At 37.7% G+C, this 19,829-nt stretch overlaps 2 protein-coding genes across 5 annotated transcripts in view; one reads left to right on the forward strand and one right to left on the reverse strand.

Annotated features, from left to right (window-relative positions):
* ABHD18 (abhydrolase domain containing 18) overlaps positions 1–18,015 on the reverse strand; it is a 51,650-nt gene extending 33,635 nt beyond the window's left edge. For 2 of the 4 annotated variants that reach the window (XM_088021046.1, XM_088021043.1), the window contains exons 1-4: positions 17,617–18,015; positions 6,826–6,934; positions 6,090–6,174; positions 61–161 (exon numbers count right to left, since the gene is read on the reverse strand). In XM_088021046.1, coding sequence (XP_087877172.1) covers positions 61–161; positions 6,090–6,174; positions 6,826–6,917 — 278 coding nt within the window. In that variant the 5' untranslated portion in view covers positions 6,918–6,934; positions 17,617–18,015. The remainder of the gene's footprint in view (positions 1–60; positions 162–6,089; positions 6,175–6,825; positions 6,935–17,616) is intronic. The other 2 variants (XM_088021044.1, XM_088021045.1) reach the window with 2 other exon arrangements.
* A 110-nt stretch (positions 18,016–18,125) lies between these two features.
* Positions 18,126–19,829, forward strand: part of MFSD8 (major facilitator superfamily domain containing 8) — a 40,980-nt gene continuing 39,276 nt past the window's right edge. Inside the window, exon 1 of the mRNA XM_028102363.2 lies at positions 18,126–18,215. Within this exon, the coding sequence (XP_027958164.2) occupies positions 18,151–18,215 (65 nt within the window). The 5' untranslated portion in view covers positions 18,126–18,150. The remainder of the gene's footprint in view (positions 18,216–19,829) is intronic.

Here is a 19,829-nt window from a genome sequence, read left to right on the forward strand (position 1 = left end):
TTTATTATAATTATAAATAAAAAAATAACTTACTTTAATTTTCTGATTAAAAATTCTTACCTTGCAATAACAGATTCAATTGGCATTATATCAGGCACATAGTGGGCCATGGGGGAAACAAAGTGCCCATCAAGGATCTTACAGTCTGATTGCTCTTCAATCTAAAAGAAAAGCAAAACCAAAATGTATACATGTAGACTAAGATATCTTGGTCTATCATACATGTTTTCCTATAAAAACAGTTCTATTCAATTAAAAACTTTTTTTCACTGATGACTACATATTCTTTTGTCCCAGTCAGCTTTCTTTCTTTCTTTCTTTAGGTTTATTTATTTTAGAGAGTAAGAGTGAGTAAGCTCAGCAGGTAGGGGCGGAGGGAGAGAGAGTCTCAAGCAGACTTCGTGTTGAGTGCAGAGTCCAACATGGGACTTCATCTCACGACCCTGGGATCATGACTGAGCCCAAACCAAGAGTCTGACACTTAACTGGCTGTGCCACCCAGGTGCCACCCCATTCCCAGTCAGCTTTTTAAAGACATGGCTTTTATACACATTTCCTTTCCTTTTACATCCTTTATTACAGGCCAGTTGGAAAAGTAAACTATAGGGTGCCTGAATGGCTCAGTCGGTTAAGCATCTGCCTTTGGCTCAGGTCATGATCCCAGGGGCCTGCTCTGCAAGGAGTCTGCTTTTCCCCTCTGCCCCTCCCCCCACTTGTTCTCTCTCTCTCAAATAAATAAAATTTAAAAAAAAAGGAAAAGTAGGGGCGCCTGGGTGGCTCAGTTGTTAAGCGTCTGCCTTTGGCTCAGGTCATGATCCCAGGGTCCTGAGATCGAGTCCTGCATCAGGCTCCCTGCTCTGCGGGAAGCCTGCTTCTCCCTCTCCCACTCCCCCTGCTTGTGTTCTCTCTCTCTCTCTGTCAAATAAATAAATAAAATCTTAAAAAAAAAAAGGAAAAGTAGACTATAAATAAACCTCATTTGTACAACAGCATGAAATAAGTCAAAATAAAATACTAGTTGGAAGAACTTAAAAATATAAAATAACCATAAGAACAATTTACAAAGAAACCGTAAAAATAATTTACCAAAATCAAATAAGAGTTGACTTGATGTTAAATATATTAGAATGGCTCATTTTAAGAAATCCATTGACACAATGAGTCATGTAAACACATTAAATAGGGAGAAATATATATTTACATACACAGCAAAGGCATTTGCTAATATTTAACACCTAAACTTTCCCCTCCTCAAATAGGTTTGTTCTTTTTTTAAAATTTATTTATTTATTTGAGAGAGAGAGAGAGCATGAGCATAAGGAGGAGCAGAGGGAAAGAATCTCAAATAGACTCCTGCTGAGCATGGAGCCTGACACAGGGCTTGATCCCACCACCCATGAAACCATGACCCAAGCCAAAACCAAGAGTCAGATGCTTAACTGACAGAGCCACCTAGGTGCCCCTCAAACAGTTATTTTTGTTTATATATTATTTTTAAAAAAGATTTTATTTATTTATTTTATTTATATGAGCAGGGGGAGGGGCAGAGGGAGAAGCAGACACCCTATTGAGCAGGGAGCCCTACACAGGGCTCAATTCCAGGACCCTGGGATCATGACCTGAGCCGAAGGTGGGAGCTTAACGACTGAGCCACCCAGGGGCCCCAGCCAAGTTATTATTATTTTTTTAAAGACTTTATTTATTTATTTGACAGAGAGAGAGATAGCAAGAGTGGGAACACAAACAGGGGGAGTGGGAGAGGGAGAAGCAGGATTCCCACAGAGCAGGGAGCCTGATGCGGGGCTCGATCCCAGGACCCTGGGATCATGACCTGAGCCGAAGGCAGACTTTTAATGACTGAACCACCCAGGCGCCCCACCAAATTATTATTTTTTAAATAAAAAATCTTTATCAGGTCAGTAGTCAAAATTAAATTAGCACCAAACACATTTTCATTAAAATTGGAAACAAAAAATTGTATCTGTAGATACTATATATATCCAGCTCATTTTAAAATACAAATTCTAATCAGTAGTGTCAGGATCTTACATTAAATAATCCACATTTTTTTAAAAGATTTTATTTATTTATTTGAGAGACAGAGAGAGAACACAAGCAGGGGGAGCTGCAGGCAGAGGGAGAGGGAGATGCAGGCTCCCCACCGAGCCCTAGGACCCTGAGATCATGACCTGAGCCAAACACAGACACTTAACCGACTGAACCAGTCAGGCGCCCCTCCACATTTTTTTTTTTTGCAAATGACTTAAATGCTACTTTATCATAAAGTAAGTTTTTTTTGTTTTTTGTTTTTAAAGATTTTATTTATTTATTTGACAGAGAGAGCATAAGCAGGCAGAGCAGCAGAGGGAGAGGGAGAAGCAGGCTCTCTGCTGAGCTGGGAGCCCATGCAGGGCTCAGTCCCAGGACCCTGGGATCATGACCTGAGCTGAAGGCAGATGCCTAATCAACTGAGCCACCCAGGCACCCCTGGCAAATTATTTTCAATTCTTTATTGGTTCTTATTAGCCTATCTTTTTTTCCCCCATTTTTTTTTTAAGTTTCCAAGTTTTAATTTAAATTCTAGCTGGTTAACATGCAGCGCAATACTAGTTTCAGATGTAGAATTTAGTGATTCATCATTTAACATACAACACCCAGTGCTTATCTCAGCAAGTGCCCTCCTTACTACCCATCACCTGTTTCACCCATTCCTCCATCTGCCTCCCCTCTGGTACCATCAACTTGTTCTCTATAGTTAAGAGTCTGTTTCTTTGCCTCCCTCTTTTTTCCCTTTGTTCATTTGTTTTGTTTCTTAAATTCCACATGAGTGAAATCATATGGTATTTGTCTTTCTCACTGACTTATTTTGCTTAGCATAATACCTTCTAGCTCCATCCATGTTGTTGCAAATGGCAAGACTTCATTCTTTTTTATGGTTGAGTAATATTCCATGATATATATATTCCATGATGTATATTTATATCCCCCACATCTTCTTTATCCATTCATCAGTCAATGGACACTTGGGCTGTTTCCACAATTTGGCCATTGTTTATAATGCTTATCAGCCTATCTTTTATTTGTACTAAATCTTGCTGTTTTGATCATGCTGCAGCTTAATAATACCTATTGGTAAATGACTGAACTAGGTTTTACTTAACACTCTTCTTTTTTAGGTATTCCTGATCTGTTCATACTCTCATGGTTCTTCCCAAAATACTTTTAGGATCCTTTTATAGACTTTAGTTCTAAACTGAATATTTTAACTAGGATTGCACTGCATTTTTTGAAAATGGTAAGGAGACCCAATGTGTATGATATGAAATTTCTAATCCAAGAAGTTTTTATATTTTAGTCTTTGTGCCTCCTAGTATGGTTTTAAAGTTTTCTTTTTGTATAATTTAGAAGAATAAATTATTTGATAAAGGAGGTAGCACAGATTAATGTGAAAGGGAGTAATAATTCAACAAATAATGTTGGGACAACTGGCAATTTGGTAAGAAAAAAAGGATATTTTAGAACCATAAGTAATACAGATTTAAAAATTAAGCTACAACTCAACAATAAAAAGATGAATAACCCAGTTAAAAATTAGGCAATGATTTGGGGCACCTGGGTGGCTCAGTCAGTTAAGTGTCCAACTCTTGATTTCAGCTCAGGTTATGATCTCAGGATGGCAAGATCAAGCCCCATGTTGGGTTCCACACTCGGTGGGGAGTGTGCTTGAAATTCTCTCCCTCCCCCTCCGTCCCTCTGTCCCCTGCCCTGTGCTCACTTGCTCTCTCTCTCTAAAATAAATAAATAAATCTTAAAAAAAAAAGGCAATGATTTCATAGGTATTTCTTCAAAGAAGATATGCAAATGGCCAATAAGCACATGAAAAGATGCTCAACATCACAGTCCTAAGGGAAAGGCATATCAAAAATCACAATAAAATACACTTCACACCCACTAGGATGGCTGTTTAATACAAATATTAGTGAGAATGTGGACAAACTGGAACCATTATACACTGCTGGTGGGAAAAGTAAAATGGCGCACTTTGGAAAACAGTTTTTAGTTTGTCAAAAAGTTAAACATAGAATTACCATATGACCCAGAAATTCCAGTCCTATATATATCTAAATAATTCAAAACACATATCCACAAAAACACTTACACATGAATGTTCATAGCATTGTTATTCATAATAGTCAAAAAGCAGAAACCTAAATGTCCATTAGCTGATAAATGGATAAACAAAATGTCACATATCTATACAATGGAATATTATTTAACAATAAAAAAGTGAGGTATTGTTAGATAACATGGATGAACCTTGAAAATTTGTTCAGTGAAATACACCAGACACAAAAGGCCTCATATTAAATGATTCCATTTATATGAAATGTCCAGAATCAGTGAATCCATACAGAATAGCAGACTAATGACTGCCAGCAGGGAGGAGGCTGTATGGAAGTAGGAAGTAACAGCTAATGGGTATATGGTTTCTTTTGGGGGAGATAAAAATATTCCAGAAGTAGGTAATGATAGTGGTGATGATTGCACATCTTGGGAATGTAGTAAAAAACAAAACACTGAACTGCACAGTTTAAAAGGGTGAATTCCATGGCAGGTGAATTATATCTTGGTTTTTAAAAACCAAGAGAGACGGTGATGGGGAGAATACCAGGAGAGGAAGGAACTCTGTAAGAATGCATTCCAAAATCTGAACAGTAACTCCTCCTTGGGAGAGAAATGGAATTAAGTGGTGGAAAGTGGCAGAAAGTTATAGAGTTTTGATTTTTTACTTGGTATAATTTTAATTTGTTTAAGCCTATGATTTTTAATAGAAAAAAACAGCGATAATAGAAATATTTAGCAAAATTTGAGGGAGAAGTGTTCTAAATCCAGAAGCTACGGAAAGAATAGCTATATGGTATAGAAAAGGGATTTCCAATTTATAAAATTTTGTTTTTAGCAGTGGAACTGTTTTGAAAAATGAAATCTCCTAAAGATATCCAATACATAAGAGATGAAAGTAGAGTTACTTCGGTTGAAGGACAATGAGGGATGTGAAGTCCATGCATTTGTACCCCCTCCCCAACAATACCTCAATTATCCAATTACATAAACCTAGAACTGCTTTACAGAAAAACATATGGTTGCTAAAAAACAAAGCTATTTCAAATATATTTTCTCATCATCTCTAATGTTACAGCATTTTCTTTCTACCCTTCTCCCATCAATTAACATAACATTTCCCTGATGTTATTTAGAAGCTGTTTTAATGGGGCGCCTGGGTGGCTCAGTCGGTTAAGCATCTGCCTTCAGTTCAAATCATGATCCCAGAGTCCTGGGATTGAGCCGCACATCTGGCTCCCTGCTCAGTGGGGAGTCTGCTTCTCCCTCTCCCTCTGCCCCTCCCCCTGCACTCTCTCTCTCTCTCTCAAATAAATAAATAAATAAATTAATTAATTAATTAAATTTAAGAAAAATAGAAGCTGTTTTGGCAACAACTTCTCATGTGCTGATTCTCCAACTAGAATACTTCCCCGTATTACTTATAGTTCTTCTGAGATGTTGAATAATTTATTTTAACCCTCCTGATCCTAAAGATACAAAACAAGTCTCAAAAAGATCGACACTTAAATATTTTCTTGTATTTAGGCAAGTACTAAATATATGCTCTCAAATATACATGAATGATAGTTATTATAATCATCCTCTTAGGACACATAGAGTATTTAATAATATTAAATGAAAAATCTATACTCATGTTTTAGTGTTTACTGTTATTATAGTCTAACATTCAACCTACTCTTTGTTTTTTTTTTTTTTTAAGATTTTTATTTATTCGATAGAGAGAGCCAGACAGCACAAGCTGGGGGGGGGGGTGCAGGGGGGGCAGCAACAGATGGAAGGGAGAAGCAGACTCCCTGCTGAGCAGGGAGCCTGATGTGGGACTCGATTCCAGGACCCTGAGATCATGCCCTGAGCCGAAGGCAGATGCTTAACCAACTGAACCACCCAGGCACTCTCAACCTACTCTTGACACATATTTATGTTAAACCAGAATTTCTGTAACTTCATTTCTTTTACTTAAATACCTTATCGATGTGTACTGGATAATCACTTGAAACCAGATTCTGACATCTTTCTCGATTTCCAATCATCTTTCTGAATTCAAAGAGTCTATTATGATAAGGGGGAAAAAGAAAAAATTCAGTATGCCCATTGTATTGAGAGTGTATAATGCTGAAAAATTTGCAAGTCCAATTTATAAGCTATGTCAAAATTTAATTTGAATCTTTAGAGAAAAAGATGAGGCTATTGGTTTTTATTCAAGCTGGACATTTTGTCTCATAAAATATGTGAGAAATATCATTGTTCAAAAAGCAGTTAACATATAGAAGACTCAAAATTAAAGGCATAAATCCTGAAAATTCATTTTCTTAAGTACAGATATTTCCATGAGCTACAGTATAGCTCAGCTTTATTGTCATTACAAATTCAAGTTACCCAAGGAAGTTCGGTCCCTGGAAACTCTAAGCAACTTAAAAATAATTAAAGTTAAAAATCTAGCTTGTATTTAAAGGCTCTTTATTTTTAACTTTAATTTTAAAATTACTTTTAAAATAGTTCACTTTATGATTATACGGTTTAAAACTTAAAAGAAATAATTAAAAAGACAAACGACAAAAGGAAATAATTACGTTTCACATACTTCAATGCTTAATTTGCCAGTCATTTGTATTTATAGTAAAGGATTTTTTCACTGAAAAAAAATTTTAAATGTTTACTAACAAATTTAGAATAAGCAAATTTGGAAAAAAAAATGTTTACCTTTTGAGATCTTCTGGCCTCCCCCATCCTCTGATAAAAAGTTTTGTGAGGAGAAGTCTCCGGTACAGAATATCTAACTTGCTCACACCCATTAGTAGCAAACAAACATCTATGAAACAAGATTTAAAATGACTTTAAAATATTTTATTTTAGATAGCAGGTCAATTTTCTAACCATCTCTTTAAATATCAGTTAAAAATTAAAGATTGATCTACTCTCTTTGCAACTTTCAAATATATAATATATATTTTTAACTATAGTTATCATGCTGTACATTACATCCCCAGAACTATTTATCTTATAGATCTTAGAAGTACTCATCACAAGAAAAAAATTTGTAATTCTGTTAGGTGATGGATGTTAAACTGATTGTGCTAATCATTTCACAATATATACATCTATCAAATCATTATGCTGTCAACTTTAAACTAATACAATGTTACATATTAACTATACGTCAATAACACTGGAGAAAAAATTAAAGACTGAGATTTAACTATGTACCTTGAATTTATTCTCCTGGATATAGATACAGAAAAAAAGAACTGGGATGAAAGTAGAGAAGATGAACTCTGTGTTCCTTTAGGGCAGGATCTTCCCATCCTCAGCACAGTGACTAACAGTAACACTCAGTATTTATTGGATAATAATTGTAGTGGCTATTATTTATGTAGTACTGTATTATCTGCCAAGCACCATTTTGTAAAACTACACACACTCTAACACACACACACACACTCTTGTTTAAAATTCCCAGCAACTTTATGAAAAAGGATCTATTACCCCAAGATGAGGAAACTAAGCCACAGAGAAAACAGGTGATTTATCTAAGGTCACACAGCTAGTGGTAGGCTGAGCTAGAACTGAATCCCTGGCATACAGCAAGATCTAACTACTATTCTACACTGCCTGTCTATCACACTAGAGTGCATGAAAAGTAATAATTAAGCAATGCTACTATGTTGTACCACTTTTCTATTTTTTCCAAATATTTCTAAATTTTTTTTTGTTTTTGATTTTTTTTTTTTTTTTAAATATCTGCCTCTGTCTTTTCAAATTGAATGGTGTAGTTCTGACTTGTGGGCAAAACCTGATTCAGTTTCAGGGTTTATTCTACTTAGAAAAATGGAAAATGGAAATGTTCATTTCCATTAGTGAGCTTTAGTAAGTACTTATCTATTATTTTGACTGTTCTCATGGAACCACCACTTATGTTTTATACTTTTGCTCTTTGATCTGTAACAAAATACAAATTTAACTTAATGCTCCTCTTTGTTTACATAGGTATACAATCTAACCCACCATCCAACTGGGCTGGTACTTTATTGTTTTTATGACTGGAGCAGCAAAACCAAATCCTTCATATTGCCTCTCACAACTCTCAGGACCAAGAACAAGCATTTACTAGATAAGGTACTTGTTAAGCAATATAATCTATAGTATTTAGTATTTTTTAATACCACCCAACTCTCTTTTTCCCAATTCCCATGTGTTACTCAATTTTTATTCTTGATAAAAGTTTGGTTTTGGCATAATCATGCTAAGGAAAATAACCCATAATGTATATCCAGCTTTCCTTAGACTACTTATATCACCATCATAAATAAACAAACTGGTATTCTGATTACTAGACGACAATGAATTATCATCAATTAGTTCCCCAAAGCTAAACCATTCTAGGATGGCCCAACACAAACTTAAGTTTCTGAACTTTTAAGAATATTTCTTTTTTTCATGTAAGCAAAAAGTATTTATTAAATGCTTACTATATGCCAAGAATTATTTTAGGCCCTGTGTTATAAGATGACCAAGGCACATTCTTCCTCTCACAGACCTTATATTTTAGTGGAGGAAAACAAATTACCAAAAAAAATTAAGCAAAGAATAGATAGATAATGACAACACTATAATGATAACAATAGAGTGTGATAAATACCAGAAGCCTCCTTTTTTTTTAATTTTTCTTAAAGATTTTATTTATTTATTTGACAGAGAAAGACACAGTGAGAGAGGGAACACAAGCAGGGAGAGTGGGAGAGGGACAAGTAGGCTTCCTGTGGAGCAGGGAGCCTGATACAGGCCTTGATCCCAGGACCCTGGGATCATGACCTGAGAGGAAGGCAGATGCTTAATGACTGAGCCACCCAGGCACTCCCAGAAGGCTCCTTTGATAGTTGAAAAAAGTCCCACTTAACCAAAGAGGTAACATTTAAGGCAAGACCTATATAACGCTGAGATGCTGGCCAACACTTTAAACTGTAAATCTCATTAAAATCTATACTTCCTGAAGTCTACTCATGGACAATGTTCCAATGAAATATGTAAAAACTATCTAGTCAATAGGTAAAGGTAAAGCACAGGAACAAATAATTAATGTAAGAGGAAATGCAAGAGAAAATGATCACATAAGTCTCTATTTGCTAATTCAAAGATGCTCACTGTAACATTTTAAAATTTAAACAATACAGAAGTAGGTATAGTAAAAAAGGGAAGAATAATCTTGTTTCCATTACCTCCAATTCTACTTTTCAGAGATATTTAGTACCAACAGTGTGGAATCTTTTCTTGTTGACATTATTTACTTACCTATACAAACTTTAAAAAAAACTTGCTAGTTACATTACACATTTTTGGCAGTATTTAACAACATAATAATATACAGTGTAGGAGCACCTGGGTGGTTCGGTTTGTTAAGCATCCAACTCTTGGTTTTAGCTCAGGTCATGATCTTGGGGTCGTGAGATTGAGCGCCACAACTGGATCCATGCTCAGCACACAGTCTGCTTAAGATTCTCTCTCTCCTTCTCCCCCTCCCCCCTGCTCCCACTCTTTCTCTTTCAAAAAAAAAAAATATATATATATACACAGTAAAGATGAGAAGTCTCTCTTCTTTACTTCTGCTAAGTTTCCTCTCTTTCTAAAAAGTAAACACTGTATTTAATGCTGTATACCTGTGACCTCTATATATTTATACATGTACACGTATTTTAGGAGTTTCTGATGTGTTTGTTTTTAAACACAAAAGAGACCAATTTCATTATTTGTCTTTTTCCAATGTTGTTCCATACCCTGCTGATTTATAGGACTGCCTTATTTTTTTCTATTAAGAGATGAGCTTAGGGGCACCTGGGTGGCTCAGTCATTTAGCGTCTGCCTTCGGCTCAGGTCATGATCCCGGGGTCCTGGGATCAAGCCCCGCATTGGGCTCCCCACTCTATGGGAAGCCTACTTCTCCCTCTCCCACTCCCCCTGCTTGTGTTCCCTCTCTCACTGTGTCTCTCTCTGTCAAATAAATAAATAAAATCTTTAAAAAAATAAAAAAGAGATGAGCTTAGCCCATTTATATTTACAACTATGGTATTTTTTGGGTTTAGTTCTTTTAGACTTTTGGTTTTGATTTTTCACTTTTAAAAAATTATTCACATTTAATTGTTTTACATTTTAGTGTATATAAATTTGAAAGAGATATATTTAAAGTTCAATATGTCATAATGGCTAAGAGCATACACTCTTCCCTGGGTTGAATCCTCTCCCATGTGACTTTGAGCAAGTCACTTATCCTTTCTGTGAGTCATCTGTAAAATGGGAATAATAACAGTACTTACCCCTTAGGATTGGTATGAGAAGTAAATGAGTTACCATTTATGAAGCATTTAAACAGTACTATGCAAATTTAAGTGCTATACCTATGACTAATAGCAACAATATTATTGATTATCCTTATTGTGGGGTCTCCCAATCAAATGGGGTGCCATCAAATGTGGGGTGATCCAATCAGGTAGAGGCTGGGGGTACAGGTGGTGAAAGAATTCACCCAAGGCAGAATAACAGAGATAAAAGTTTACAGAGTACACCACTAGGAAGTGGCCAGCAGGACAGCAAAGCGAAGACTGCCACAAGACAGTGGTGGGAGGCCACAGTTTGAGGGCAGAGGAGGGAGTACAGGGAAGTATGGAATTTTCCCTTTTTTTTTTTAAAGATTTTATTTATTTATTTGAGAGAGAGAGAATGAGAGATAGAGAGCACGAGAGGGAAGAGGGTCAGAGGGAGAAGCAGACTCCCCGCTGAGCAGGGAGCCCGATGCGGGACTTGATCCCGGGACTCCAGGATCATGACCTGAGCCGAAGGCAGTCGCTTAACGAACTGAGCCACCCAGGCACCCCTGGAATTTTCCCTTTTTTGGCAATCTTACTAAAGTAATCTTAGGTAATCAAGCGCGGGGTCTGGGGGAGCACGGTGGGCAGAGGGAGAGGAAGAGAGAGAATCTCAAGCAGACTCCCGCTGAGTGCAGAGCCCCAAGCAGGGCTTGATCCCAGGACCCTGAGATCATGACCTGAGCAGAAATCAAAAGTGGGATGCTCAACTGACTGGGCCACTCAGGCGCCCCAACTAATTCCTATTTTTTAAATCTAGAAATCTTTGGGGCACCTGGGTGGCTCAGTCGGTTAAGTGTCTGCCTTCGGCTCAGGTCATGATCTTTGGGTTTTGGGATGGGGCCCCACAGTCGGCTCCATGCTCAGCGGGGAGTTTGCTTCTCCCTCTCCCTCTGCGCCTACCCCCTGCTCGTGCACTCGCTCAAATAAATAAATAATCTTTAAAAAATCTAGAAATCTTCTATAAACTTAGATCTAGTTCTAAAACCTATATCCCATTTTTAAAACCCCTTTCAAGCAGCTCTTACAAGTGTTGTTTTAGTGTTTGAACGTCTATAATAAGTTTTCCATATACGTCCCATTTGTTTGTCATAACTTATAAAATATCCTTTTTGTAATGTAACCAATAGTATGTTCAATCCATATATTAACTTAGTAACACTGTTATTATTTTTTTAGTCTTTCCATCCAGAGTTTTATTTCCCCCATTAATATTTTATTCTACCCTTTAAGTATTTTTATGAAGCATGTTACATGACTAACAAAATATTTAGTATTTGTGATAACTACTATGAAAAGGAATCCTTTTTCCTTATACTTTCTCTTTAGATTAATAATACTATTTCCTAAGAAAACAGTTTATTCTAGATTTTTTCCTTTAATCCCACAACTTTTGTATTAGAATTGCATTCCAGGAATGAGTATATCAAATATTTAGGGGGAGATTTATTCCTCTGTGATGGGATATGCATCTCTCCACCATACCATGCTATTCCTCCAATTTCTTACAAGCTAAGCCATATCAGAAACCCAAGATCACAAGTTATAAAGCGAAAAAGTTCAATGCATGTTACGAACTTTCAGGATTACACTTCTTAATCTACTGTCCTAAGGATTTTTATAAGTCTGCCTTTAAAACAGATATCTGATTTTATCTGATTAATATTTTTCTAAGATATCTTTAATAATACACCTAGTTAGGAGAAAATAATGATTTGAAAATGAAAGAAAAAGCTAAAGAATATTTTTAAAAGGAATCTGTACTAACTATATCCAATTACAAAATGATACCTTGTAGAATTCTGCATGGAAAAATATTAAATAAATGACATAAACATAAAATCTTAGTGTCTGTTGTAACAAGTTTAAAAAATAGTATCTCAAAAGAACAATGTTATAAATAGAACAGAGGAGAGATCCTGCAAACTTTTCTATAAAAGGTTAGATAGTAAATATTATAAGTTTTGCAAGCCAAGAGGTGAAATCAAAGGTATTGTGTAGGTACATAAAAATCACAAAAAAAGAAAACTAATATTCACATAATTTTTGAGGAAATTCAAAATATAATAATAATAATAAGCAATCTTTCGTAATATAGGTCTAGAAATGAGAGGAGTAAAATTTTTTTCTTGGGATTTTGTGTAATGGGGGTTCAAAGTTAGTGCCCTTATCACCAAATTGAGTACTAATGTTCATGTGTAAAAACTGTTCTTAGTTTATGGCCCACACAAAAGCAGGCAGGTTGGCCCATAGGCCATAGTTTGCTGACCCGTGGGCTAGAAAAACCAAATGAATCATAGATATGTCACAAATGCCACAATAATGTCACAAATGCAAAAATACAACTATAAAACACTACATTAAAACGATAAATTATCCAATCCTATAAAATGGTATAGGTAAAATGTAAATATTGATTTTAAAAGAATTAAACATGTCACAAGGTAGACCTAAAATTAGTATTCTATCTAAAACAAACATTAGTTATTTAATTAGCTGTGTTTTGTCTGCCTTCTTAAAATTTGTAATTTGGTAGCTAAAAGGTGGAAAAAACTCACATGTCTGTCAATGGATGAATAGATAAGCAAAATGTGGAGTATACATACAATGGAATATTATTCAGCCTTAAAAAGGAATGAAATTCTAACATATGCTACAATGTGGAAGAACCTTGAGGACATTACACTAAGTGAAACAAGCCAGTCATAAAAAAACAAATATACGATTCTACTTATATGAGGTTCCTAGAGCAGCCAGATTCATAAACAGAAAGAAGAATGGTGGTTACCAGGGGCTGAGGGAACAGGAAAAGGGGTGGGTATTGTCTAATGTGTAGAGAGTTTTGGTTTTGCAAGATGAAGAGTTCTATAGATGAATGGTGGTTAATGTTTGCACAACAGTATGACTGAACTTAATACCACTGAACTGTACACTTAAAAATGGTTAAGATGGTAAATTTTATATGATGTGTATTTTACCACAATAAAAATAATGGAAAAATTTAGAAACTGGAGTTAATTTGATAGTCTCTCTACAAAACTCTTCAGAAGTTAATTGATACTTTCTTTCCCTCTTGGTAACTTTCTCAGTAAGTATAAGTAGTTCATTATCCTACTGATCTAAGAACAGAACTCAAAGCATGTATTATTCTCTTCAAAAAAATGCTACGGCATAATTTAAATACCTAAACACCTCACTAATGCCTTTAAATAGAAGAATTTGAAGAACAGATCTCTTTAATTGGTTTCCCCCATCTTCTCAATTCCCCTTTCTTGAGGATTAGTTTCCAAGAACCCAGCCTACATGGGTTTTCTGCTTTAGGGTCTCATCTAGCTTTAATCAAGGTGTCAGCTGGGCTGTATTCTCATCTGGAAGCTTGACTAGAGAAAAACTTGCTTACAAGCCCACTCAGCTTGTTAGCAGAATTCATTTCTTCACAGCTATAGGGCTGAGAGTTTCAATATTTTACTATTTGTCAGCCAGAGGCCAATCTGAGCTCTTAGGGGCTATCCATGGTTCCCTACCACGTGACTCTCTCCACATACGTTCACAAAAGGGCAGCTTACCTCTTCAAAGCCAACAGGAGAGTGAGACTGAGTGTTCTAGCAAGGCAGAGTCTAATATAACTTAATGTAACCATGGGAGTGTCATCCCATCAACTCTGCCACATAACATATCATCATGGGCCATTTATTTTCTCTATAGTGGCTGGAAAAGGATGGGGGTTAACGTCTTCCTTTGTAACATAAACAGCATCAATAGCAGATTCCATATTAGCATTAAAAAATCCCAAATTCTGGGGCACCTGGGTGGCTCAGTTGGTTAAGCCGCTGCCTTCGGCTCAGGTCAGGATCCCAAGGTCCTGGGATTGAGTCCTCCATTGGGCTCCTTGCTTAGCAGGGAGCCTGCTTCTCCCTCTCCCTCTGCCTGCTGCTCCCCCGCTTGTGCTCGCTCTGTGTCAAATATATAAATAAAATCTTTAAAATAAACAAATAACCCCAAAATTCCAACACTTGTATTTTACAGTAAGAAGAAAACTGTTCATGAAACATCCCATTTTTCTACCCAATATTCTTCTAAGATGGTAATCAAAGGCAAATATACAAAAGTAAAAAGTTCAAGAGAAGCAGGAAAGGACCTGAGAACAATGAACTCTTCGAATACTTTGTAAAGTAGCATTGTTTATTATATGTCTAAGTTGTTTAGTCATTTCTAATTTTCAACCCTATACCAGAAAAGCTTTCCAAATCACTTTAATTCCATATAATATGGGCCATAACAATCAACACCTCAAATCCAGAGCCAGCATATCCCTTGCTATATTTACCTGCAGTGAACCACTGACCAGTAAGTTATAGAATGTAAATCAAACACACACATAACCTGCTGTAAGTTTGGCTATAGAGTTGAGGATTACAAAGAACTTCTTAAATTCCATTTCAGTCCCAACAACAATATTAACGTCCAGGTTTTCTGGGACGTTCTAAACACATAAGTCTAGGTAGGGCTAACTGCTATCCCGTGCCACCATGAACAGATAATAATCCAAGTCCAGAGTAAAGATAACTCCAGTTCACCAAAAAGAGGCACTATTTAGAGCCACATCAGATACTTAAAGCACCTACATCAGGCTGGATTGACACCAGTGAGCTTCTGCAGAGACAGACCTATTTTTGAAGTATGTATCAAGCCAAACTGATAACTGTCATCTATCTATCTATCTATCTATCTATCTATATTTAAAGATTTTATTTATTTATTTGACAGAGAGAGACACAGCAAAAGAGGGACCACAAGCAGGGGGAGTGGGAGAGGGAGAAACAGGCTTCCCACCGAGCAGGGAGCCCAATGCGGGGCTTGATCCCAGGACCCTGGGATAATGACCTGAGCCGAAGGCAGACAATTAAGAGCTGAGCCACCCAGGCGCCCCTGTCATCTATATTTTTATATAGCCAATGCCAAATGAAAACTCAAAGTACTTCTACAAAAATAAGCTTCTACAAAAGGAGAAGTTCTATTACAGTGCCAAGGAATGAAGTCTTTCCTAGAAATGAGCTCTATTGCTGAAGTGGCACTCAGTGTCTGTATGCCATATAGTACTTTTATCTCCTATCACTCTAATACTTAAGCATTTACACAATGCAATCCTAATTTTTTTCTGGATTTTTATCCTCATAAAGTTGATACATAAATAGGAAGTTTATTTGTTCATTTGTTTTGAGGGGTGGACATCTATTCTAAGCAGTCATCTAAGGAAATTCAACAGGTGATTGTCTCATATCATCATGTGAAACATTCAGCAAATAATCTAATCTCTTTTCAAACTTAGTTCTTCTTTTCCATGGGCTTTAAAGAAAGTAATTATGATTTTTAAAAGATTTCTTAAATGTTTACTTTGTGTAGGTGCACTGTTCCTAAGAAATGATTTTTTTCTTTGTTTTTTTCCCTATGGTACAATACATAGAGCTTATTTAGATTTCACCGGTTTTACACACTCATTCCATGTACTTTCATGGTCTAAAGCCATCACTTGGAGGTAGCAATGGAAAATAGCAGTGTCAGAAGACCTGGGTTCCTTCACTAGCTATGTGACCTTGATGCCACCTTAATCTATAAAAGGCGAATAATAACCGGCCTATTATACACACAGTAGAAAATTATTCAATTTATATAAAAATTGATCACCTGTTTTAATATATTTTAAGAGATACAGGAAAAGATTCTTCTTAAAATTCTTTTCATAGTAAGGCTGCTGGTGAAAAAGCACTGGCTTTACATTCAGGAGTCCTGTGTTTCTTGGATTCTTGCTTTGCTACTTATTCGTGGTGTGACCCTAGGAAAATTATTCTCCATGCTTTCGCTTTCCTTGTATGCTTGACACAATCCCAGCTCAGAAGACTGTTGTAGGGATTAAGTGAGGCAAATGAATAAGCACTCACTCAACATATATTCATCTAGCAATTATTCTGCTTGGTGCAATCCCAGTTAAAAGTCCCTTTGTGAAATACACACACACACACACACACACACACACACACACACACAGGCACTCATGCTAGACTTCGGGGATTAGAAAAGAAGTCAATGACACATTAAAGCAACATTATGGCAAAAAAATAGATATTAATTTTTTTTTACCTATATACCTTCTAGGAACCAGTCATAGGAATCTGGTTAGTTTTTTGAGCTGTTACAAACAAATTTGCAAGACTGAATCCAAGCAGAAAATATCAGGTCTGGATTCAGAAAATAGTTCTGAACTAACAGAAAACACATTTCAAATTTAGCTGCTCACAAGTGGAATGTCCCTGACAGGATAAACACAAGAAGGTCACAAACAAGACAAAGGTTACAAGTGATGGCACATACTACACAACAAATAACTAATATAGGGTCTGGCATAGGTTAACTGCTTATAAATATTGGTTGAAAGAAGTGAATTGAGTCCCAACTCTGCCACTTTCAGTCCAAGTGACTCTGGGTAAGTTGTCAACTTCTCTGAATCTTAGTTCTCTATAAAATAGAAATGTGTCTGCTTTATCTAACTCATAGGAAAGTTGTAATCAAGTGAAATCACATGAGAATGTACTAGCACTAATAAAACAATGACACACATAATGACTACTGCTACCAACTACCTTACAAGCCTACTTGTAGAAAAGTAACATAATATGTAAGCACCAGGAAAGAGACAGCATCAAGATCTACTGAAACAAAACAAAACAAAACACAAGTTTTTTTCAAAAAATGGCATTTTCTTTATGATGAAAGGTGCTGGTCACTGCTAAATTGGTGCTGGGCCTTTTCTAAACCCTAGATTACAGCAGCAGGGTCTGCTAGTGGTATCTTGCAAGACTGAATCCCCCAGTAGGCGCAGGAGACAGTGAGAGGCCGATCTGAGGATCCCCAGATTAGAACAAGGCACTACAGGAAAGGTAGTTAGCCTTTGTAGTTAGCCGAGCGAGAAAACAACAGCGCCAAGACAGTTCCACTTTCCACAGGGATTAGAGACCGCCCGCCAGCCTAACTCACCCGGGTCGGCCAAAGCGCGCCCTAAAACCCCGCCTCGTCCAGCGCCCGGGACCTCCGCGTCTCCCGCCAAGCCCTGCGTCCCCTGTCCCTGCTTCCGGGCACGTACGCAGTGTGTCGAGAGGCTCGGGGAGCGCCACCTGGACCGGCTTCTTACTCACTGTCGGTTCTTAGGGCACCTGCTGTCCAGCCAGCCGAGCCTCCTGGCGCTGTCCTTCCCCTGGCTCCTAGGACTTGCCTTCCGTCGGAGCCACAAATGCAGTGACAGCAACCTCTCCAGGAACCCAAGAATTAGAGACCCAGACAGCCAAACCTAGGGAGAGGGACGAGCCCGGGGCGGGGCAGCCGTTTGGACACGCCCTGAACCCGCCCCGGTTGTCTCCCAAGCAGTCCCGGGTGGCCGAGAAACGCGGACCTGAGGAGGAGAGCCAGGACACAGGGCCCCACTCCTGATTTCTTCCCGCTCCACGCGGTCCGGACTCCCCCGTAACTCCCTCTCTGACCTCGGGGCGCTCCGCCCACTTCCAGCTGCCGGGCACGCACGCGCACTTGCTGACTTGCTTTGACAGCTTTGGCCAACTGGGATGGGAGGGAGCAGGAGGTGTCGCGAGAGTTGGCCTCACACCGCCTCGTTTGTGTAACTATGGCGAGCCTGGGAATCGAGGCAGAGCAGGAGCCACTCTTAGAGGACCGCACAGCCGGAAGCAGGTGAGCGGATGTTGGGGGAAGGCCCCCTCACCTTCCTGCACTATTGCCACTGGCCCCTTTCCCGGCGTCAGCCTCATGGGCCCGAACGTGGGATTCAGGGCGGCGGGAGGCTGTGGCCGGTCGCGCGAGACTGGATGATGTGCTCCTGCTGCTGAGGAAAGAAAATTCGTCGCGCGGCGCGATGAGCAGCGAGTTCTGGTGAAGGTGTTAGAGAAATTCACACTGCTCTTGGACCTTCACTCCCAACAGTGTCGCAGCCATTAAACCACCGCATTCTGCGTTCCTCTACGGAGCTCATCACTTACACGTTTCACAAAAGTTCCGAAATGATGGTTTTAATTGATACTTGAAGAAACCTCTCTTAGTATTGACTTAATTGCGTGATAACTTTTTGATACTTCGTTAGCAAGTAAAACCTGTACAAAACGAGCATACCTTTCTCCTATGCCAAACATGTAAAGACCAATTTCTTAGCGTTTAAGGATGAACTGTACTTCGACCCTTATATTTCTGGTTATTTTTGATCCTACTTTATGGACAGTAATTCAGAATTGTTCAGTTTGTCTCTTACTACTCAGTTAAGTAACTATTTTTGTCTTTAGGAAAACGGAATTAAATATTATTGTGTTTGAAACATAATTTATCAAGTAAATTAATACACAGTTAAGCTGTCAACGACCATGTTAATTTTTGTTAATTTTCGTTTGTCTCTCTTAAGCACCAGACTTTCATTTTAACCACTCTGTTTGAAACTCTTTGGGCAGTGTATTTCTCTGGTCCCCGCTTTACTACACGGATTATATGTATTGCAATTTTATCTACATTTTATCCTGAGATCAATACAATTATTATCAATTCCGAAATATTCCGTAATACAGGGTTGTACTCAGGGCCTATTGAGACATTTTGGACTATTTGCTTCTATACTAGTTTATTTTACACTTTTTTTTAAAGATTTTATTTATTTATTTGAGAGAGAGAGAGCATGAGCAGGGTGAAAGGCAGAGGGAGAAGCAGATTTCCCCAGTGAGCCCGGAGCCCATTCCTGGGATCATTACCTGAGCCTGAGGCAGATGCTTTAACCTACTGAGCCACCCAGGCGCCCTTTACTTTCTTTCACTTTCTTACTAATTTATTCTACACTGCTACACGCTTCATGTTTTATGTCTGCTTTTTAGCTTTTCTACCTAATCTGTTGCTGGCAGACTATTCCTCATCATGTTTTGTTATGTATTGACAATCCCTGTTTTTGTTGCTGTCAGCAGCCTCTCTTCTCCCAACTTTATTTTGAGATTTCTGGTTTGCTGCTGCTTTGAAAACCATTTCTAAACTTAATAGAATTATGTGCAGTTAGAACATGGAAGCTATGACTAAGGACTAACCATCTCTCTTAGGTGCATGTGCTTCAGTGCATAGACTTTGTGACATTTGGATTTCTCAAAGTTCATTTTGCTTCTACCTGTGTTCTTGACTATTTTTCAGATAAATTCAGGATCCTTGAGTTAATAGTTAGATGTGGTCTTACGGTATATATTGTGTCACCATGTCCAAATAAATCTACTTTAAATAAGCAATTCTTTTTCTTACTTTTTTTTTTTGAAGATTTTATTTATT

Source organism: Eumetopias jubatus, unplaced genomic scaffold (genome assembly GCF_037043125.1).
Source record: "Eumetopias jubatus isolate StellerSeaLion01/CBP00866 unplaced genomic scaffold, mEumJub1_p1.0 scaffold_2, whole genome shotgun sequence".
Lineage (NCBI taxonomy): Eukaryota > Metazoa > Chordata > Mammalia > Carnivora > Otariidae > Eumetopias > Eumetopias jubatus.